Raw genomic sequence first — 23,241 nt, forward strand, 5'->3', positions numbered from 1 at the left:
CGGGGACCCATTAGTTTCTGCTTGCCAAAACACTTATAAATGTTTCACAATAGAAATAAACAAACTAATGCGAATTACACATGTGATGAAATATGGCGTGGCGAATCTAAAAACAACATTATTTTAACTTAAAACAGGCAACTTAGGCTAAATCTTTGATTAAGCATTTTTCCTAAATAGCCAAACAAAGTTTAGTTTAGGTCAGGGGTCGCCAACCTTTACCACTCTAAGAGCCATTGGGACTAGTTACACATGTTAAAAAAACGCTGGGAGCCACAAAGCCGTTTTAAAATTTGAAATGAAATGCCACTGAAAAAAACCCTTTTGTCTCATGATTTTCGATTTTTGTTGTTAGTTAGTTTCTTTTTTTTTCTCAGTTAAGCACACTTGGTAAATCAGTCGTGTCAGCATTAACAGCAAATGAATCCCCACGTAGCATTAAATGTAGTGTATGCTTCTGGCGCTTATTGCTGTTTCTTTGTTTTACACGTATTATGACACAACAATGGGATATTGTTGGGCGCGCTCACACACTGCAAACTGAAACAATAACCATTGTGTGTCATACGTTTCATGGTATAGACATGGTTAGCTGTAGCTGCTAGAAGCGGTTTTGCTCTTTGTTCACTTACACGACTTGTTATCCTTTAGTTTAAATCCTCAATGTGGTAAACGTAATGTTTGGACCAAAGATGTATTCAGTTTTGCGAGGAGCATTGAAGCTGATACTTCGTTCGTTCGGGATCGGATTTTTATGCTTCTTGCTGATACTGTTTTTTCGCAAAATGGGCTTTTTCAGAGGTGCAAAGGAGTTGGGACAAAAAGATAAAGGTGTGTAAAAAGTGTTTTACAACTACAATCCTTGCGTCAATTGAAACGAAAATCAACTCTTATGATATTGATTTACTTACAACTGTTTAAAGTTTATAGACAGGGTTGCCATACCGTCCTTATTTCTAAGATTTGTCCTTATTTTGAAGGGCTATGTCTTAGAAAAGTTCATTGTCCTTATTTCTACAAGTAAACCTAGACCTAAGCGGTTGTGAGATGTACGAAGTATTTTCTACAAACAAGGAGTTGCTGCAACAGATTTTTTTCTTGCCCAAATATTGCATATGGTGTGTCATTGCTCATATAAAGGCAAAGATTTGTTCATAATGTTTGTTTCGTTTCGTACGAAAATATATTTTTGCGGTTGTCCTTATTTTTGGCTTCAAGTCGATGGCAACTCTGTTTATAGAGCTCTTCTGGCAAATGTATTTTTATTCCGACGTTTACAACTGTTTAATTAAAATGATTGACACAGATGATAAATTAAGGTCATTGCAAATATTTACTATTTAAACTAAATGCATTGTTTCTTTGCAGTACCGAAACATGTTGTTTTTCTGTTGGCTGACGACCTAGGCCACGGAGACCTCGGTTACAAAGCTGTTGGTTCTGGATCCGCCGTAAAGACACCGTTTCTCGACAGTTTAGCAAGTAAGCGTCAATAATACGCGACGAGAATGCTAGACTGTAAATCAGTGGTTCCTAAACTTTTTAAGCATGCGGGGCATCAAATAGCTAAAATTTCTTTTCGCGGCACACTTCGCAGGTAAACATTACAAAAGTTGTTCAAAGAATGTTAATTTTTAATCTTATGGTGGTGAGTAAGGAAGCTTTTCATTACCAATAACAAAAATATGAGCTTTAAAATGTTGTAATGCACACAAGTATTTCGCCATGAATCCTTAAACACCAGGTAATGTTTGCATTTTAAAATGGGGAATATTTCGCGACACACTTGGAAATCTCTCACGGCACACTATGTGTGCTGCGGAGCACAGTTTGAGAATCACTGCTGTAAATGTACAACAATTAATGCATGATGCATAAGTTAGTTCTTACAGCGGAACCAGTGTGCAAGCGCATACTTAACACTCGAATCTAACTTGTTTGTTTTAACCAACAGCACTCAAATTAATTGCAATACGCCTGGTACTAAAGGTGATACTAAAACAAATACTAAAGGTGTGTGTAATCGAATTATGGCATGCCGTCTTATTATCGCTTAGCACAGACACAAGCAACAAAAATTTAGTTACAGCATACTATTTGTCTTCTGTCTTCTCCACGCAATGTTTTACATGATATTATGGTTTTATTTTGATTCTACGCTTCAGAACAATCGGTTCAACTCAACAAACATTACACTATGCCCACTTGCAGTCCTACCAGAGGAGCTCTGATGACTGGAAAATACCCGGTACAGAATGTTTTTATATTCCTACTTACAAACTTTAATTTTACTAAAACATTCTTGTGCAAAATACAGTATTGCCTTTTATACGTTACAGAGTCGAATGGGAACACAAACTGACATAATGAAGTTTACTTATCGACCAGGTTTGCCTCTTGAGCACGTTCTTATGCCGCAATATTTGAAAAAGTGCGGCTTTGCTACTCACATGGTTGGAAAATGGCATTTGGGTCATTGCAAGACCGCCTACCTTCCACACAAACGCGGATTTGATACTTTTTTTGGTATTTTTAATGAAATATGAGCTACTGATCTTTTGACGCTTATGCTTATTCTGTTTTTATCAGGTTATATTTCGTCCATATACCAATACTTTGGAAAGCCGCTTGTTAAAAAGGACTGCTGCGCCTTGGACCTGATGTACAACGGTCAACCCGTTACTGTTCCCAACGGAACTTACGAGAGTGAGATGGTCGCCAAGCGAGTTAGTGATATCATTACTGACCACGATCCCACAACGGTATGTTCCAAAGTAGTGTGGTGACGCTTTGTGTGGTGTGTCAAAATTATAAACTGATCCTATAGACCCCTTTTTTATTAAAACAAAAAATTAATCCTGCACGCAAAACGTTGTGAAAAATATTAACGCCCATTCAAGATCGGTTTCTGTCCGAACTTGTCAGAAAACTTTTCTAATTTGTGACTTCCATCTTTAAAGTTTGGAACAGGCCAACTAATCATGATATGACTCTTTAATAAATAACATTTGGGACTATTTTGGATTCGATCAAATTATGGGCTTTTGGTCTAATATTTATTGTTGGAACAAATTTATTCGGGGATGCGTTAATATCAATTTTGATATGCAACGCCTTTGTCGTACTAAAGGGGCAAGCATTACATTTTGCAGCCTCTATTTCTCTACGTGCCGTTTCAAACAGTTCATTGGCCCCTTGTCGAAGCTCCTGAAACATACAGCAAACAATATCGATCAATACGAAGGTATGAAAATCAACACTCTAGGTTGTTGTTTTTTCTAAACTGCTTTTACGAAGCAGTGCCAACTGTGTATTTTTTATTCTTAATCAAACTGCAATTTTTATCCGTTTTATTCTAGAGAAGCAGGGAACGACCGATACCAACTTCTTACAATGATAAGTGCACTTGACAGTGCCGTGGAAACCATTGCAAACAGTCTAAAAAGTTCGAATATGTGGGATGATACTTTATTCATTTTTACATCAGGTATGTAAACATCACTAACAAGGCCGTTAGGCGAAAGTTGTGTGGCGTAAAAGAAGTAGTTTGCCTTAAGTTTTATCGAAACGAAAACAAGTTGGTCTGGATGACAGTTACAATAACTGACCGCCTCGGATAAATATAACGTGAGGTAAAATTATTAATCGCAATTGAATTTTTAAAATTGATTTTCTTATTTGCTTAATTGATCGTGGCTGTTAAATTAAAGAATAATTATTTGCTAAGACAATGGGGGAACCGGAACAGCAAGCAATTGGCCCCTTCGTGGCGAAAAAGCGACGCTTTACGAAGGAGGAATGAAGGTACCTGCAATTGTTCATCATCGTTCACTTGATCATTACGTCAACAACAAGATGATGCACGTCACTGACTGGTTGCCAACAATTTTGAGCGCAGTTGGGTGTGATGAGGTTCCTTTGGATATTGACGGAATTGATCAATGGCAAGCAATCAAGTAAATGATAAAAAAACTGCAAACTGTCTGTGTTACTTTTGTGTCGCACTTTTGGCGCAGACACCAAGCTGTTCCTCCCGCGAGAAACTCTATGTTACATATGGTAAAGGATGGCTGTTGTAAACCAAACGATAAAAAAACGAAGAAGTACCGAAATGAAATGAAGATATTTGACGTCAGAAACAGTTGCGCAATCCGCGAGGGCAGCTTCAAATTGTTAACGGGACAGACACGGTTTAGAGGTATTTTCAAGTAAAAAAATCAAACAAGTCTGTTTCTTCTTTTTTGAAACTTTTAGTTCAAAAATGTGTTTAGTAGTTTTTTCAACCAACTATCTTTGCATAGGTTGGACAACGCCAAGCGAAGGGAGTATTTTATCAAGAAAAGGGCTAGAACCAAAATATGTGGAGTTGTACAATATTGACGAGGATCCTTACGAAGAAAATGAAGTATCGAAACAATATCCACAGGTGACGTTATGAGCTAATCAGGAATTTATGACTTTGTGGTTTCGATAGATTTTATGACTTAAAAAGGTTTAACGGTTTTTCTATTGGAAATGCCTTGTCTTTCATTTGAACACACAAAAGATTACACAACATTGCAGGTAAAGACTTTCACTGTTTTAAGGTTGTCAAAAAGTTACTTCAGAAGTTGGCGGAACATCAAAAAAGGATGGGACATTTAAATTCGTACTTTGACATATCCGGCTGTCCCTCAAAAGACTGTAGCAAACATATGGTGCCTTGGCTTGATTAATCGAATTTTGTGATTTTAACATTGTTAGTCAGAGTCCAGTTAAAAAATAGACTAATTGCTTTCCGAAATGTGGTCGTTATGCTAAAAAGAGCATGTGGGCTGGATTAGAGGGCAAAAGTTGAGGCAAAAGTGCTATAAGATGCAGAAGAATGGTAAGTAAGCAAATGACAATAGCATTTGTCGAAGTGTAGTCATATTCTACAGTCACAAATATACTGGCTCTAATTTTTTTGCTCAGATTATTCAAAACCGTGAATAGTGTACCTAAACGGTAAGTTAGCTTTTGTAAATAGCAATGAACAAACGTAACACATAGGCAAATCTCAAACTAACGAAAGATTTCACTTAAACCAAAAACAAACAATAAAAACATACAGAAAAGTACACATTTAATGTTTTATTGATCACGAGTAACATTTACAACAACATGTATTGTCAAGAGCATCATCTCGCGGCAAAAAACTTTTCCAAAACCTAATTACGCGTCTTTTGACCTCTTCCACTCGAAAACCATATAAAACCGGTATGACAAGGGCATGAAACAGAACCAACACCAGGGTGTAATCTTGATTTTGCTTGGCTGCACAGCTGTGGGCTTCTTCACAGACAACAAGCGCCACGGACCATGGTGCACAGCTGAGGAGAAAAGATCCAACAAACAAGGCAAGAGTCACAGTGAGTTTAACGCTATCTTGAAACGCCGAAAGATCAGGAAAGGAACTGCTCGTTGACGGCCTGGTTCGCGAAACCACCGGCATGGCTGGAGCTGTTAAAAAAATAAATGATTTGGTATAGTTTTATCCGTTTTTGTGTTGTCAAAAAAAGATTAGCCACTCTTTTTGTGTTGACGAAAATGAATTGATTATGCAGGCAAACCTATTCCGTTATTTAAAACTAAAGCTAAAACAACTTTGAAAACTTTTATTTCATTAGACAACATAACCACTAAACTTTAAAGATTGCAACCTTATGTAATGCTGTTTGTAAAGTGGTTGTTTATACACTTTAGGTCTAACATATGACCAGGTCCAGGTAGATACGTATTTCTGGTAAATTAGCCTTTAAATCTAATGGAGAATTTAATTTTCCCGTTTGTTTTCTCCGCAACTTACCATTGCGCATTCTGGACCAAGCGTAGCGGACCAACCACACATTGAGAGCGATGACACCAGCTGCCGAAAGCAGGCACGTTGAGGCACAAACAAGCGTCGTTGCGGAGTAAGAGACTTGAGGATCCCACAGAAGAATGCCTAACGCTCCAAAGATTGGAAAAGTAAATGAACAAACCCAAATACAAGCCGCCACGACTCTCGTGCTCCGCGTAGTGACTATTTCCGCGTATCGCAGTGACCATCTAATTGCGATGAAGCGGTCGACAGTGGCTGCAAGGACGAACAGATGCGAAGCTCCGATCATTGAAAAAAAGAGAACGAGAATGATGATAGATTCGGCCTGGTAGTTTGGCATACAACTGTTCAAATATAGATTGAGTTTAAGGACATGCGCAAATATAAAATATAGGCATACATGTTATAATTGTTTGGTTCATAAAGGCCTATATATATTATGTCACAATTTACAAACTTGATCAATGGATTACTGTTAATTTAAACCATATTATTTAAAAAAAATATTCTTAGGATCAGTTTTAGAGTGTTTGATTCAAAAAGGATTCATAAAGTCTGATAAACATTAGATTTTTCATAACAACACACAGAAACATCTCCTACAAAATGCTTTGCCTACCTGTGAGGAATAGGGCAAGACGTTAGAACTCTTAAATGAAAAAAAGCAAATGTAAGAGCCAGGACGACGTCGGCAAGCGAAAGATGCCATAAGAACCAAAACATCCGGCATGACTTGCTCAATTTCCAGTGCATAACTGCTACCAACAAGATTAGGTTTTCGAGAAAAGCCAACAAACTGATTGTCAATATGACCGCGGAGATTTTCAGATCCATTGGTTCGCAGGATGTTAGACTGGCACATGGTGGTTGCGTTGTTGTTATACCAGGCACTGAAGTGGAATTCCCGAGACTGCTTGTTCCTTCCACGAAGCTTGTTATCTGTTGTTTGGAACGCCGTATGGCGCCAAGTTCGGCAAACATTACCAATATACGACTGTTTGCCTTTGCCACGTTTCAGCTCACCGTAGGATAGTAAACGACGTATTAAACAAACAGTTAATTTTACGTTCCGGTCACCACCAAGGGTTTGGAGAATATTATAATTTGCATATCGATCCCACAGATCGTACGGCAATTTAAAACAGATCTAAAAACAAAATAAAATATCAAGTAACTCTCTTGACAAGAATACACGCTGCAATAACAAGCTGACGTGCCTAAATAGTAATTTTCTAACTAGCTGATTATAAAAAATACATATTTCTACTGCAGAAAATTTGTGAACATGTACGTAAAAATGAAACTTTAAAAGTTCATAACAAGTAACATCTTTTGGATCTAAATATGTGTTTTCCTGATTTTTATGAATATGTCTCAACCACTAACACACTATATACTGAAATTCATTTTATCGCTCCTTTCGATCACTGATTACCTGTGTTTTTCAGTAATGTAAATGCCGAAGCAGCAGTGCTTCTATATCAGAATCAGATTAAATAACAACTACACCAAGAAAACGACATGCTTACATGTGTGTCGAGGTAGATACGAAAAAGGAGGTAGTCACCAACGTTGGTACGACATATCACGCAGCATACAAACTTAACCAACGCTGCCGTCGAAGCGGATATATCATTCACAGGTCAACGAAGAGGAAAATGAGCCAAACCATTACAAGGCACAAAGTATCTGAACAAACTATTTTACATCAACGTTTCTTTCTCTAAATGTTTGGTTGGTTATCTGTTGCAACACCACTTTCCAAAAAAGCTTGTTCGTGAGCATTTAAGCAAATCGTTGAAACGTGTTTTGACTTTTTTGAAATAAAAATAATCCACCTGTTTTTGACAATTTACAAATTGTGTGAAGGATTCTACAAAAAAAACGCTTTTTGAATCTGTTTATCGCACGTACACCAAATCTCTATTAGCCAGTAAAATAACGAAAATTCGATAGTGATTGAATTGAAGTGTCATGCAGTATTGATTTGCTGCAGTCACATTCAAATCAACGCCAAATAACGATTATTGAAGTAAATAATCAAACCTTAGATTTGGAAAAGGGACGTCGCATTTTTCTGAACCTCCACTTGGACAAGATTAAAACTAAGATAATTTAAGTCTTAAAACATCTATAATATAGTAAATGGCAGAAAATTGAGCAGCATTTAATTATCAACCTTTTTGGCTTACATCACCTTGGACGAGGATTGCTAATTTAACTTATCCAGCAGCTAACTCACAAGCGTTCCCATCGAATGTCGTATTGTGATTGGACATGTGGAAAAATAACTAATTTTAACTATTTGATTTACAAATTAGGATACAATGCCCCCTTTTCTTTCTGATAATTACAAAACGACAATAAACTGCCAAATGTGAAAAAAACATCCAAACTGCACCTAAGTTCACAAGCAAACTTTTAAATACCAGCATTTATTTTGAGTAGCAGACACATGTATGCCATGTTGACTCGTCTGTACAAATAGTGTACTTAAAGCAAAGGAAACGAATCGCTGCACAGGAGTTTAAATTGGGTCTTTGTTCTCAACCCGTTGGACCGCGATAAAGTCTCTTTTCCCACCTAACAAGAATAGGAGTGCCTTGTTGGCATATCGCGAATTCCGTCGTTCAAGGTCACAGCTTCCTTTCAAACCCAAATGTAAACTTATGAATTTGAAAGTTGCGCTTTTGTCCTACAGTTTATTTTGATTGTTTTAATAATCTTAACCGAACAACTACAAAAAAATTCAAACCCACCCCAAATTTTACGGTCAAAATGTACCGAAAACATTGCGCCAACAAGGCATAGTGGTCAATTATGGTTTTCGTTGTGATTTGTTATAATTAGCGCCAAAATCCATTACAGACGGCTGTTCGTTTAATTTCTATGGTAGCTACAAAATTGGTCAGTTTTCGATGAAATATCTCAAAACTCTAAAATAAACATAACTTGACTTTGTTTCATACATAAAAATGGAAAACCACATGACAAACACGGCTAACAAGACGCAGTAGCGATAACTTCCGATTGCATCAGCAGCTGGTCAGCTAGTCTTTCTCACTAGCCACAACTAAGCTGACAGAAGATGTTAGTTGAACATCAGTTAAAAGCTTCGCCGCCTCCGGGTATTAGAAACGTAGGTCACACAATTTATTTACATTTCTTATCAAAAATAAATTAAAGAGTAGCGGTTATAGTATGTGCGTCATTAAAACTTTGATTCCGATCATTTAGACAATTTGCTTAGTTTTATTTGACTGTATGGTAAACAACTGATCTTCAAGACTACAAAGACAATATTTTCTATACTTTGCTCCAAGAGTTTATGATTGATATAATCACTTGCCTAACAACTTGTTTGTTTAAAATAATAAACTATCAATTACTATTTTCTGCTACACAACTGACCTTGACCAACGATCCGACCATTTGCGAGCATAGTCCGCAAACCAGCGCTTTTATTCAGTCTCAATTGGTCGCGACTGCGTCAACTTTGTGTTTTATAATTTTAGAACCGCCGTCAATGAGTATTGCTTCCTGTACCAAAGTCAGTAACTCGACTCGAACGATTAACGGCCAAACCGTTGCGAAACACCACAGTTTAAACGCTCGTAGCTAATATATTACCTTATCGTTGGTCAAAGCTCTTAGGTCAAAACAGAATCTCACGCCTTTAAAGAAACCTTGACTATAACCGCAGCTGTGGGATACAAATAAAGCAACAAAGCCAAACCACGTTCCAGGGTTACCGATTGGCTGCGTCGATTGCGTCGTTTGCTTTGTTTAGGCGCCTTGTGCAAATAACATTTTTCTATCTCGACAATTTCTAATATTGTACGCTTTGTGGTTTCTATGGTTTATTGACGTCCTCAATTGATTTAAGGGCATGGACTCTGCGCCAAATATTTACTAGGTAGACGCCAGGAAGTGGTGTTAATCCTGTTCACCAAAGGCCTGGTCATAAATAAATCCTGAAATAAATCAGTTTCTGTTTGACCTGTGATTAGCAGAGACACCTTTTTATTGGAGATTCCTGTGGTATGTTGATTTCTGGGAATTTATAAAAAAATTACGTTAGAATCGAAACCAGTATTTATGTTTCATCCTAAGTCCGTGCTCGAGTGCAAAGTAAAAACAAAACATTTTGCCCTATTTGTTTCTTTTTGTCGTGCTGCTTTAAATTGCTTGCGAGGGCAGCTCAGATGTCTAAACCTGAGGTACTGAGATATACACAAAAATGTAGCATATGTTGGTGTTTACTCATTGCACCAATCTGCCAAATTTATATGCCAAATGTTCTGCTGCCTTTTAACAGTAGCCAAATACACAAAACACAGCAGAATCCGAATAAAATCAATTCCCTCAAAAACACAAATGGTGAATAAAATCGACCAAATCTCAAAACACAAAATTAAAAATCAATTTGACAATGCTTAAAAGACTGTTTGCGTCAAATCGTAAAACAACAAAAGCGAACACCAGGTTGCATAATTTTGGTGCCTTTAGTCAAACGTCTATATGTTTAACAAAGCAATATTTGGTCTTATACAGTGCGTTATAAAAATGTGTCTATGTTCCCAAAACACATAGCATATCACCTTGTTACAGTACAGTTTGTGACAAAAAAGAGCGTCGTTGCCGCTTTGCAATATTAATGACACAAATTATTCGTGGCTGCTGCGGTGTTATAGATCAGCCAACTAGCATTTGCGTTTCGGCTATAACACGAAATTTGACTAGCAACAGATACAATAAAGTTTGCTTGAAATTGTAAAGCCTTCCTTGCGACAAGCACAGTATCTGTAAGCCTATGCAAACATGTTGTGACACGAAGAAATTAAAAACAAAAATTAGTAGATTTTCCATCTATATTTTTACAATGTAAAAGAAACCTAAAAAAATGCTTCACTAGATGTCTACGAAAATATTTGTGTCAATTAAGATCAGATAACCACAAAGTTGACTATGAAACCCAAATGTTTATCGATATGGTCGTCTGCGTTTTTATCTCTTAATCACCGCTTTCTAATCTTTGCTGTATTGTGTTTTGCTTCGACAAGAACAATTCTTTTGTCAAAGATTTTTTTAGGTTTGTAATGAAACAAAAGGGTTTTGTACATAAATAATGTATGTACAAGTTAGGTAGAGCTACTTACACCATAACTCACGTCAGCCGAACATTTAGCTAATTTTCGATAGGTGGCGCAGGAGCTGATTTATTAACGGCTAAACACGGGTAGGGTTGCGGCTAAATAAGTTTTTAAATTTTACATTAAAAACTAAATTTTTGGGTCAGTTTCATTGAATTTTTAATGAAAATACATAACCCCAACCCTAATAGCCCCAAACGTAGACATACTTCGAGATAAACCGTTTTCAATGGGATTTGTGCTCTTTGCGCCACTTACCGAAAATTAGTCAAATATCGACTGACGTGAGTTATGGTGTTAGTAGATTTTCCCAGAAGTTATGGCAGACACTTTCCGACTAAATATTAAACCCAAAGTAAATTATTTACTTCATGAAAATAAAATTTGTTTGTTCTAGGACCAGCTGCCCAACTATACTGATTACTGACTACATGCATGCATTTGGTATATTTCGGTTGTAAGTGATATACTTTAAATTCTGAGTCGAACCATTTCGTAACTGTTTCCTTAAAGCTATTATCTGACTCAATTGACATTATGTTTATCCGAAATACTTTGCTTTTACTAATACGTTTATCAATTCGTTGTGTAAACTGCACTTCAATCACTCAAATGACCAGGTAAAACCTTTTGTAATTTGTAAATATAGTCCAGAATTTTGTACACAGCCTCGTTTTTCTCAACGCGACACAAAACAAAGTGCGACCACTTTAAAGTGAACAACATCTGCCAATTCCTGTAGCTGGAGGCTCTACGAACGCAAAGCTCTCGCAAACTTGTGGAGAATCTTTAAAATAACATCACTGCATCCAAACTTCTTGTATTTAAGTTTGATTGGCATTTTATTCAAAATATTCTTGCACATCAGATTAATTCGTCCGAGATACGGGGATAAAAATTCTACAACTAACCAGAAAAAAAGCTGTGATTGTAACTTATAATGGGCTGATCTTGAGGCAACTTTGTATTCCTTACAATACAATGTGGTTTTGATTGCAAAACACGCCGGGGTTAAGATATTGAATCTAAGGTTTGTCTGGTACATCGGATAATTTAGGATTTTCTTCCGCTGCTAATGGCAATTCCATGTTTTATACCATACAATAATAATCATGGAAAACGAACTGATATAACTCTTCATACATAAACATCGCTTCTTTGTCGTTTTGTTTATTGACGCCATTTGTAAAGCATAACGTTTATTGTTGCTCGATGGTTTAGCTTACAGCGAATTGAAAACAGCTGATTTGCTTCTCATTGTGCTATACCATCTTTGGTGAAGTATTCGCGCAACACGCTGTTCAAGTTTGTCGATTTACGAGTCATACTTTGTATTTCTTGATATGGTCAAACTACAAACCTGCATTATTAAAAAGTGCAAGCAGTTCAGGCATCTTTGAGAAAAAATCATATAAGTTATATATATATATATTTTTCGGGTATACGCTATCGTGTTCAAAGTCTTACATAATTTAGGTGGGGTCAAACACAGATTTATTTACGCCAAAGTATTTTACGCTATCAATACGCCGAAATATCGAGTTATAAAATGTTTGTTGCCATATTTTCGGCACTTGCAGTTATAACTAGCTATAGCTAGTTGTTTACACTGCGTAGTTTATAGTATCGGGCAGCCTTCCAGCAGGCGTCGGGAAGTTTGCGCTCGTAAAGTTTTGAGAATTAAAGTTTATAGGCCCACACAGAGTGTTGACGGACATTTAAACTCACTTACCAGTACCCGTGCCTCGCAGAGGCTTTAGGTTGTAATCTGAGGTGTAAGCAAACACCCAAGCGTTTCATTTGGGGTCCGCAACACGCTCGTAACATTCTCCGGGATAAAGTTTCATTGCTTTGTTTCAGTCGGTATGGAATCATTGCACCGCTGTTTAAATGCACGCCAGCGAGTCAGCCGAGCGTAGAAGTCGCAGTGCGAACATTTTGTTGCTTTTTTAAACTATTTACTGCCAAATTAGTTACAGTCACCAGATTTGAAACGAGGAAAATGACTGGTGGAGGTTTTGAGGCATTTCTTCAGGTAACTTATATCTTGCATTGTACACTTTAGTTTAAAAATTTACTGGAATGTTTAATGGTTGTTTTCACATGGTTTGAACTTATTGTTCTTAAATCTGTTTTTTATCAAGAAACAATTGATGTACCGTTATTAAAAAAAATGTTTGTTTTTTTCATACTTAACAACTCTTACTTGTTAGTGTCTTGGATTATACCCTAAATTTCCGGAAAAAAAATATTTTGCTAAGAAAACAATGAATTTGTCAAAAAATGTTTTAATTTTTATTTTTTCTCGCCACATTAACATGATCTTGGTTAATTTTCCATGTATCTTGGTTATCTTGGCTATAGTATCTTGGTTAATTTTCCATGTTTTTGAAATGTGTTGTTCCTGCATAATCATAAGTAGGTTGTGGTGATCAGGTAAAACAATTTCGGTTACTCTTGTTAATGTTATTTTTGGCCTCTGTTTGAACCTGTCGCAACACTAATTCAAAAAATGGGGTTTCCGACCGTTGATTTTCAGGTCATAAAAGCTTAACACTTTCCCTCTATCGCCAGGTCGTATCGGCAGCATTAACCATTAACTTAGTCCACACAGTGCCGGACTAACCATTAGGCAAAGTAGGCACGTGCCTACAGGTCAGTCGAAATCCACTTTAAAATCAGTGTAATGATTTGGCAACACTGATAATTCTAATTTTTTAGTTGGCAATTCGGATTTTCGGGCCACTTATAAATTGCGCCTACAGGCCAGCAGACCCTTAATCCAGCACTGAGTCCACAAACTCAACTGTTAACGTTTTGCAGACAAAGATTCACCCGGTAACGAACGACAATGAAGCTGATCACATGATCAGAAGAGCACTGTCCACTTACCGACTATGCTTTGAGGAAATAACGGACGGAATGGATCAAGTAAGAATCGGATTAGATTTTTTGAGATTTAAAAGTAAAGTAGACTGGGAGTACACTGAGGCACAAAGTTGGTTTTTAAACATAGCGTTTTTATCAATACGGTAAACATAGCGTTTTTACGGTTAAACATATAGCGTGTTTATCAATACCGTTTCCAACAAAGGTTGTAAAATCGTTTTCATTTTATATAGGATCGCTGTAATTTTATACTGCATAAGCGAAAGTCATGTGCACATAACAAAAATCATTTTGATTAGGAAAAAGTCATATATATTGGCTAATCCGGTCACAGTGGAAGCCTATTATCAATTTTCTCGGAAACAAACCATATTATTTTATTGGTCAATGTTGCTTTGTACTCTATATCCACAATAAACCTACGTGTTGTGTTATTATGTGTTGGATTGGTAACAACATAAATCAGTATGTAATTCGTAAAACGTAAACATACTAAGATTTTTAAACACCAACCACAAAACGGTGCAGATTGATCAAAAGCTATGTGAAGCACTTGGAAACGACTGGAGGATTGAATACAAGAAAAGGAACAACGAGTCACCCAGAATGGAACGTACAAACCGAAAGAAATAAAATGTAACCACAAACAACCACTTTTATTAGCGCAATATTTCTGTGAATTGAAAACTGGCGTCGATGTTCTTTTGTATGTTGCGAGATTTCGTGTGCACTGGACCGTATCAATCGACTAAACCACAACAAAGACTGTTTTTTTCTCTTAAAATTGCGTTGTATGTACAGTAACCATTTCCAGTGCACCATGCCTTGCATTTAATTAATACAGCAAAGAAAAAAATTGGCCTGTTTTTCACTAGAGAGCTTTTGTTTGTATAGTAATACAAAATTAGTGCATCTGACTGATTTATATAGCTCCCCAAATGTAAAAATAAACTTCGCACATGCTACGATTTTTAAACACATCAACAAAAAAAACGAGAAAAAAACTTTAAACCCAATCAACCACAACAGTTTAGAGCAGTGGTTCTTAACCTTTTTGTAGTCACGGACCCCTTTTATGAATTTGTAAGTCTGCGGACCTCCAATGTAATTTACCATAAGTCTTTTTATGCTTCACGTTTCTTGCATTATACCCTGTCATGCTTTTGAAGCATTTAAATCCGCCCTCACAGTCCATTAAAATCAATGACGTTTCTGTATTGTAGTGGCCAACGCATCGAATTAATAATATTTTTGGTTGTATAATGCAGTGCAGTGTTTTTCAACCTTTTTTGAGCCACGGAACACTGTATGCATTAAAATAATTTTGCGGAACACCAAACTAATTTTGATGTATTGAAACATAGGCTCTGACACTAAAGCGCTAAATCGCTGGAAATGCAAAATCGCACATAAAGTTATCAGTAGTCACTGAAACTGATGAAAACGCTTATATATAGCGCTATTAAAGTTGGGGGGAGGTTTTGTGAAAAAACAAATTTGCTAAACGTCAGAAAACTTGTTGAATCTCGTTTTGGCTTAGACATGGTCCGAATGTTGTATATTTCTTAAAGCTCACCCAAAGTTAAATTGCACTAACCGTCAGCAATTTACCCGCGATTCAGCTGTTTAATTATTAGACAACGAGTCTTATTATTAAACAACATTAAATGGAGCCAATCACTATAGAACAAACTGGTGGTGGCGGAAATACTTTCGTAAATGGAAAGCCATTTCCGTCCATCGAGTTAGACCAGTGATTTTCGACAGGTGTCGACATGAAACACCAGTCAAACCATACAAGTCCAAAACAATAAACTTTCACACTCAAACCAGAGAATTTCTCGCGGAACACCTGACGATCTTTCACGGAACACTAGTGTTCCGCGGAACACCGGTTGAAAATCACTGGTATAATGTATATAACTTCACAAATCACTTGTCCCATAAAGTATATTGTCCATGTGTGTTATGATGCTACAATAGGGAAGACAATCACAAAAAGTAATTGTTTTTGGGTAATAAACAACGTGCACTCGCATGCAGGATTGTAAAAACGGTTGAGAAACTTAAAAAATATTCTTCTGTTGGTTCATGATATTTAGCATATTTCCCTCCGTGGACCCCCTGAAACCATATCACGGGCCCCTTGGGGGTACAGCGCTGTTGCGCAACGCTCGCCAGTACAATCTAGTTAACCATGTCTGGTTGGCCAAATCTAGTTAATCCATTGATCAATTGTGACGTAATAAACCTAGCTTTGCTGCTCTGTGGCCGAGGTGTGAGACAAACACAGAAACGAAAAACGACCAATCCAAGTAACATGGCAAATCGTTTCAGTGAATCGTTTTATTGCAGTCAACTTATATTGCGTGCTTGAGGTGTGTTGACACTGAAAAACAGTGTCGTAGGCAACAGAACATTTTGGGGGTGCCAAATATTTTGTGACTTTTAACACGTTGCTGAATAACAAATTCAAGATCATCTGCTATTCCTATTTCCTGAGTAACACTAGGCGTTAGGGATGTGGCAAAACTGCATGTTACATCTCCACGTTCAGTTACGCATGATTAACTTGTATCATTATTCCTCTGCTATGACGTTACAATCGCCATGTGCGTAACAGTAAAATTGGAAGGCCTTTGTCTGAATGTTGCAGTGATTGGTTCATTTTACTGTACAACGTGGTCGAGTGAGGTGACTTTATTACTGTATTAAGTAAATTCGTTTGTGTTGCTATTTTTAGAGACGAATAAGGCTAAATTAAATATTGTGACGACTGACTAATTAATCTTCAAGTGAAGTCTGTTTACCGTGATTGTCGGTGAGTGTTTAATTCGATTTGTGACCTAAATTATTTCATGACTTTTTGTGTGACTTATGACATGCTGTATTTTCTAATAGTGATTGCAGCGATTGTTTCATCGTCTTGCAACTGTTGATACGTGTACTGTACCTGTTGACCTGTGTCGCAAAATAGTTGGTAAGTTAGTCATTGGCATTTTTGTGCGTTGGCATACGTCAATGTGTTTCGTTTTCTTGTTTAGAAAACCGTCCCCGTTCGTTCTCAACCCTGTTTCTGTCCGTTCCTGATTGTGTACGACGTTGTGGTTGTTGCCGCTGTGGATTATTACACGAGATTCGGGAAGTGTGATTGTGTGGGAAAGGGCGGGGCGTGTTTCAACGTGACAAACCCCTTTGTGAGGCTCAGCCTTGCAGGTCGGCCGTTCAGAGTCTACACTGCAAATGATCTGTTTGGTCGAGCACCGAGCATCTCCCATTAATGCTCGGTGCTCGGCCGAGCGAGCTCGGTGCGTTATGACGTCACAACAACTCCCCATTCTACGTTAGTTTCAGCTCTACAAGGTCTTTTGCGTCACCAGCGAGGTATTACGCTGTACAAGCCCATGAAGTGCGCGTTTTTCCACCATCTAATACATTTAAAAAATCATTCGTTTTTGTTTATAGACACCATTTCGAACACTAGCTATACGTTTGTTAGCAGGGCATGATATGCAAATTTAATGCTCGGGTCAATTTGTGCAATTGCGCGGCCGAGCACAAGCATCAAAAACAGCGATGCTCGGTACCGAGTACTCGGGTTCTGGCTCGGCCCGGCCCATCCCTACTAGGCGTAAAAGCAGTTTTCTTTAATGACTGGTGCTGTTTACTTTAATATTTACTTAAAGTCTTACAATTTCTTGTTCTATATCGCTATGCTCAGAGAGCTAATAAAAACCAAGTGTCTTTTGAATATTAATTTCCTAAAAATTTAAAAAATATTTCCTTTTTTGCCAATTTAATAACTAACATGTGTATACTCCCACCCTTTGGCCACGCCACTGGTTAAAAATGCACACATTTTGAGCCTATTGTATTACATGCTTATTAAGACTTTTCTTTGCGGGGTTCCGCAAAATTTGAAGAAATACTTCAAGGGTTCCGTTGCCACAAAAGGTTGAAGAGCACTGGTCTAAGGTATTTATTTTTTGGTATCTATATGCCAGTATACTCACAAATGACCCTTTAGGTTAAAAAAGTTTAAAAATAGATATTACAACGATGTTAATTACGTAATGCAAACATGTCACTAAAAATTGTGTACATTTAACACTAGTCCCAAGTAATTGTTTTACTTATTCGCATTTTTGAAAGCATGTGTTTGTAAACAAATTTGCCTTTATGCCATCCTGCGCATCATTTATAACAAACCTTAGATGGGTTTTTAGTTTTACGGTTTATACGCGACCGTGGACTTGATTCTGTAAACCACTGGTTGAAACTATTTTTCGACGGGATGTATACAGTAGGCCTACTTGGCTACGAAGAATTGGCCGCTGTTCCAGGCAAAATCCATAGATAACACAAGTTGTCGCACGAACTGGATTGCAGTGTTTCGGATCATGGCGATGAAAATGGGGCGAAATTAGCGCGAATTTTGCATTGCGCCTTATGGGGCCAATTTATAAAATGATTAATTTGGATACCTTTTCTGCAAAATTTTGAATAAAAATATAACTACGCTCAACTTATGATGTTTAAATGGAACTGATGAACATGAAATAGAGTTTAAATTAGGTTTTAGCGGGTAAATTTTCCAGTAGATATACATGTGGCCTACTTAAGTCCCGAAAGATACAAAGGTTGTGATGTATATTCATCTAAAATTGAAATAAATAGTTTGACTATGTTCCTCCAAGGTCAGAAAAGTCATGACGTAATAGTCACGTCATCGTTTATTTAATGCATTTCGACGCTTTTAGCATATACTGAATTTTGAAAGCTTTTGGCAGTACCTTTAAAAGTGTTGTACAATCTTTCCCTCTGTTTTTGATTTTTTGAAAGATATTTGACACTTTTAAGTGATAAAAATATTTATTGCATCATTTAAGGACTATATACCATGTTGAATATGTGTACTGTCATATGCAACACAACCGCAAGAAAAAATGCAACATAAACAAATACAACTAACATTGATGCATGAAACAACCAATATCAACAAAATTGTTAAATCTTCTTGAATCTATTCACCTGTACAGCACAAAGAGTCTCGTGGGAAATTTCGTTCCAAAGTGGCACTTTTTTCATTTATTTCAGTTTCAGCTGATACTTCCCACAATACATGTTATGTGAGCATGTCACAAAAAAATCCAAATGATTTCATTAAGGGCATAAAATAACATGCAAGAATTATTAGCAATTTTCAAAATTGGTGATTCCATAAAATCAAAAAAGTCAAAACTTAAGCGACACACTGCACAGTATGACATGTTGTTTTGATGCTTCATAAACTTAAACACAGTAGTTACATGAAGTCCGATAGATCCAGCCTACTAAATGTCACAAAATTACATTTAAATCAATGAATGTTATTTGCTTTTCCATCTTGTTATGCATTACTATTTTATGTCATTAATTGTGTCTGTTTTAATCAAAATTGTTGCAAAATAAAACATTGGCATTTATGTTTTCCTTTTTCTGAGTCTATATGCCTGTTGGTATTGCAAGCCAGGAGCCATACCAAACTGCAACTTCTTACACAGGTTTGGTGTGATGGGACACTAGATAATTCTTCTAAAGTAAGGATACTTTGAAATCAATGGCTTGTTCATTTAAAAGCCCAGCCATCCACCAGTTTCTTCATTATATTGGTGCACTTAACTGGCCACCAAACCACTTTTTTTACTATTTTAAGTTGCAAGTTTATATATGCACACTTAGTTCATCTTATCATAGAACTGTTAAATGTATTGCAAATTTCTGTAGGTTTGCACTTTTTCCAGTAGCAAAAAAAAAAGTATAACCTAAATAAAAACTTCAAAAAGTATAACTTTGATAAACATAGTTTTTCAAATATCTGTACAGTAAACATTTTTTATTACTAAAAACAGTCGGGGTCATTTATATTTACTACATTTTATTATCACAATTACTTATCATAAAGATTACTTTCACAAATTTGCTAGCAAATGATGCAGAAAAACATTTTCGTCAAACTAGTGCCAATAAAACTGCTTTCCTGCAAACATTGCGCGTTGCCGAGCAACCAATGACGTCATTGTTACGTCACGCCTAAATTTTCTTGTTAGCAAGGCAATTTAGAAATAAAAAATATTTAATCGTTAAGGCAGGTTATTGAAAAAAACATCAAAAACCCTATCCTTTGCGTTGTTAAAAGCGTGCAAAGTCGCCCCATTTCACGCTCCATGAATTCTCGAGCTACTAACACTGAGCTTGGGCTGGCCCCCGGCCTCGGAATTTCTGGTAGGTGGCGCAACAGAGCATTGTCGTTTATGGTGCTGACTCAGCAATTATTCTTACCATAAACCCAAATTGCTGTAACAGCACCATAAACGCCTATGCTCTGTTGCGCCACCTACCAGAAGTTCTTAGGCCGGGGGCCAGCCCAAGCTCAGTGTTAGTAGCCCTACCATCAAATGATAGATAGACCAGAGACTACTTATCTGCTACTTAGTAGTCTCTGGATAGACTTTGGTTCCAGGAAGTTTTCTGCTGCCTGCCAAATTCTTTTGCACAAAACGTTTCAGTTTATCGAATAATATCGTGACCGCTAGCGAAGATGTTTTTATGCTGTGTTAAGTAACGTTCGTTTTATCGAAAAAACGTTTTGTGTTGGGAAATAAATTAGGCTGTATATGCAACATCGATGTCTTAAATTCAAGATTTGGCCCAAGCAAAAAAAATATCTTTTCTATACCGTTCATCCGACGTATAAACGGTTCATCCCAGGTAAGTTTTGCAACAGTAAACAAAAAAGAGGGGTGAGTGAGACTGTTTTTGTATGTATTTTGAAAACAAATTTTGTGCTCTCGTTAAGAATGGTGTATAATTGGCTGGAGTTTAAAAATAAGTTCTTTACCCTAAAATTCTGGCTTGAAAAAAAAACAGCCGTTTATAGAAAAGTGACTCTCAAACGGTGCACTCTAGAAAATATAGCCAGTGCAGGTGCGTCTTAAACCAGTAAATTTATATGATATGATCCTTAACGTGAAATGTCTAATTTTACCATATTACTATTAATGGCGTGCCCTCAAACTTTTGATTATTTTATAGGTAGCCTATTCTGCGGGGTGAAAGAGATGGATAACCACTGGTGGTAATTATCACATTTTGTGGTGATGTTTTTGGTGTTAGTTAGGCTACATTTCAAACACAGTAAATTTTAATTGGTTGCTATCACTCCCCTTTTTCTTGATGTTTTGTTTCGTGGTCTTGTGCACAGGAATGGATCAACAAAAGAGGTGGGAAGTCCTAAAGACCGCAAGGTGTTTTCTCTCCGCCACAGCGTTTTCTAACTTTCTGTTTTAGCCTATATTACCAATTAAAAGCATACGTTTTTGTGCAACCACGCTTACCATTCTTTAGATGTAGCATTCGTATTTCACCATCACCACCACAACGACACGTGAAGTCAAGTTAAATGGAATTAACAAGTAAATTCTCACGCGTCGCTTGGGTGGATTGTTGACTCCGACGGTATAGGCTAGCTTGAAAGGCAAATGATAAAAGTTCTGCATTTCCGTCGCTAAAATGAAGTCAAACTTCAAAGAAGTTTAGTAACAGTATAACTTGGGCAATGGGCATGTTTTTGACGATGATCTCCAAAAAGCATGACGCATTTAATCTATGGTTACCAGACCATAACATGTCCGGAATTCGGACGTAAAATCTGTGTCCGGAAACAACTTTTAAATACACTCCTAATGTCCGAAATTCGGTAGCCTATCTAGTGTAGGCTACAAGTTTTCAAAGTGGCCAAAATTGCGTTGCTTGGATGATTCAAGCAAGTGGACAAATACCTCATCAAGTTAATATATTATTTTTTTGTTTTTTCAAACCGACTATTTGTTTTTTTCATTGTTTCAGCGAATAAGGATGTAGCGGTTGACGTTCAGCCTACTGATGTCTGCGCGGTTTTTGATACACGGTTCTAAAACGCAATATGGTGCCAGCATAGGCGCCGAATAGGCGGTGGCGGGGTGACGCCGCCACCTTGGGTTTGTAAAGCACGGTGGCGGCCACCGTGGATATTTGGGTTTGTTTGTATCGGTATCTTACGAAACACTGTAAAATCCGAACAAATTGGGACAGTTTTGCTTTTAAACAAGCGTGTTGATGATGAGGCAACAAAACGTACCGAAACTGCAACCAGTTTGGTTGGTGCCTTACTTGTTTATGACGTCAAACACACAATTGTTGGCAGTGAATGATTGGCCATTATGGTGTACAATGGGATTGTTCTGTAATAAATGGTCACTTTGGGTGATACAAAGGCAACGACTCGACGAAATATTTTCTAAAAGTTGCTAAACCAATAAAAACGTTAAAGCGAAGAGTAACAAATCAATATTATTTTAAAAATTCATTTTTTAAGAATTTGACAAACTTTGCATTATATTAAAAGTATATTGGGCTTCGAGTTGGAGCTCGTTTGGTTGCACGCATGAGTGACGTCGTAAAAGTGACGTCATAATTTACGTCCGCCACCTTGCATTTTCGTAAAACTCGGCGCCTATGGGTGCCAGTTTAGTATCGAGAAAGGTATTTATTGAAACTGTCCGGAATTCAGTCCACTTAGATATGGTTGTAGGATTCGATTTCTGTTGATGTTCGCTGATGAGTCTCAAGGTTATAACCGCGCTACTACAAATTAAAGAGGTATACCACCGTCCTTAACCTCCCAAGCTTCTGAGCTGGTCAGAACAGAGTCCTGGAAACTCCACACAAACGTCTTGCACTTCGGTTCGTTTGTTTATTGCAGGAGAAAGAGAGAAGAGAGCGAAATGAATGACTGCCGTTTTATATATACCCCGGATAAAGGCGTTAAATCGTACACATGTGCTCTTGTCATTGGCTCTTGCACAATTTCCACACAAAGCAGCGTCCAATCACAGCACGAGACAAAACATACGGCAAAAGCTCGCAAACACCAGATCACAGAGTCACATCTGCATCCTAATTAACTGCTACAGGAAATATTACAAAGTCCGAACATGATTTGTCAATACAGTTGGACTTGGTGCTACACAATTTAACTTCTTCGCAAGCTTTGAGCTAGCGAGTCAAAAACGAGCTATTTTGGTAAACAACTATTGCAAAGTTTGCACAAATTATGTCGCAATCGCTACGTGGTAACCCTAATTTAAGCTTATTACGGTACCCCATCGAAAAAAATTAACAAAACTAAGATTTCATGGCCATTGGCCACCGACGTTTTTGGGGGAATCACCAACGACCAACCAAGCGTTACCAAGTAAAATCAATTTCAAAGCAAGGTAAAGAAAGGCGAGTGAAAGTTTGCAAAAACGGTGCTCAGGATCCGCAAACGAGTTAAGT

At 37.3% G+C, this 23,241-nt stretch overlaps 2 protein-coding genes and 1 long non-coding RNA gene across 3 annotated transcripts; 2 read left to right on the forward strand and 1 right to left on the reverse strand.

Annotated features, from left to right (window-relative positions):
- The first annotated feature begins 584 nt into the window (after nucleotides 1–584).
- LOC145209270 (arylsulfatase J-like) lies at nucleotides 585–4,981 on the forward strand. The gene is made up of 11 exons (XM_080079538.1): nucleotides 585–831; nucleotides 1,369–1,482; nucleotides 2,166–2,248; nucleotides 2,340–2,526; nucleotides 2,590–2,762; nucleotides 3,153–3,244; nucleotides 3,360–3,487; nucleotides 3,728–3,956; nucleotides 4,017–4,198; nucleotides 4,302–4,426; nucleotides 4,587–4,981. The coding sequence occupies exons 1-11, from the start codon at nucleotides 678–680 to the stop codon at nucleotides 4,713–4,715; spliced, it is 1,596 nt and encodes a 531-aa protein (XP_079935664.1). The 5' UTR covers nucleotides 585–677; the 3' UTR covers nucleotides 4,716–4,981.
- A 65-nt stretch (nucleotides 4,982–5,046) lies between these two features.
- LOC145209271 (melanocortin receptor 5-like) lies at nucleotides 5,047–6,982 on the reverse strand. Its single transcript, XM_080079539.1, has 3 exons — nucleotides 6,462–6,982; nucleotides 5,828–6,186; nucleotides 5,047–5,481 (listed from the first exon to the last, which is right to left on the reverse strand). Exons 1-3 carry the CDS (start codon nucleotides 6,821–6,823, stop codon nucleotides 5,120–5,122), a joined length of 1,083 nt encoding a protein of 360 aa, XP_079935665.1. The 5' UTR covers nucleotides 6,824–6,982; the 3' UTR covers nucleotides 5,047–5,119.
- A 5,910-nt stretch (nucleotides 6,983–12,892) lies between these two features.
- LOC145209473 (uncharacterized) lies at nucleotides 12,893–14,690 on the forward strand. The gene is made up of 3 exons (XR_013855105.1): nucleotides 12,893–13,030; nucleotides 13,819–13,926; nucleotides 14,413–14,690. It is a non-coding gene; the product is annotated as an uncharacterized LOC145209473 (long non-coding RNA).
- Nucleotides 14,691–23,241: the final 8,551 nt, after the last annotated feature.

The sequence above is a fragment of the Phallusia mammillata genome, chromosome 1 (genome assembly GCF_965637545.1).
Source record: "Phallusia mammillata chromosome 1, kaPhaMamm4.hap1.1, whole genome shotgun sequence".
In the NCBI taxonomy this organism is placed as follows: Eukaryota; Metazoa; Chordata; class Ascidiacea; order Phlebobranchia; family Ascidiidae; genus Phallusia; species Phallusia mammillata.

Bases quoted from the DNA above. Each gene is read 5' to 3' on its own strand.
- LOC145209271 (XM_080079539.1), bottom strand. From the start codon at position 6,823: ATGTTTGCCGAACTTGGCGCCATACGGCGTTCCAAACAACAGATAACA. The intron at 6,187-6,461 runs GTAGGCAAAGCA...ATATTTGAACAG, and splicing joins TCTTGCCCTATTCCTCACAG to TTGTATGCCAAACTACCAGG. The intron at 5,482-5,827 runs GTAAGTTGCGGA...TTTTTTTAACAG, and splicing joins TTGGTCCAGAATGCGCAATG to CTCCAGCCATGCCGGTGGTT.
- LOC145209270 (XM_080079538.1), top strand. From the start codon at position 678: ATGTTTGGACCAAAGATGTATTCAGTTTTGCGAGGAGCATTGAAGCTG. The intron at 2,763-3,152 runs GTATGTTCCAAA...TACATTTTGCAG, and splicing joins CTGACCACGATCCCACAACG to CCTCTATTTCTCTACGTGCC. The intron at 3,488-3,727 runs GTATGTAAACAT...TTATTTGCTAAG, and splicing joins TTTATTCATTTTTACATCAG to ACAATGGGGGAACCGGAACA.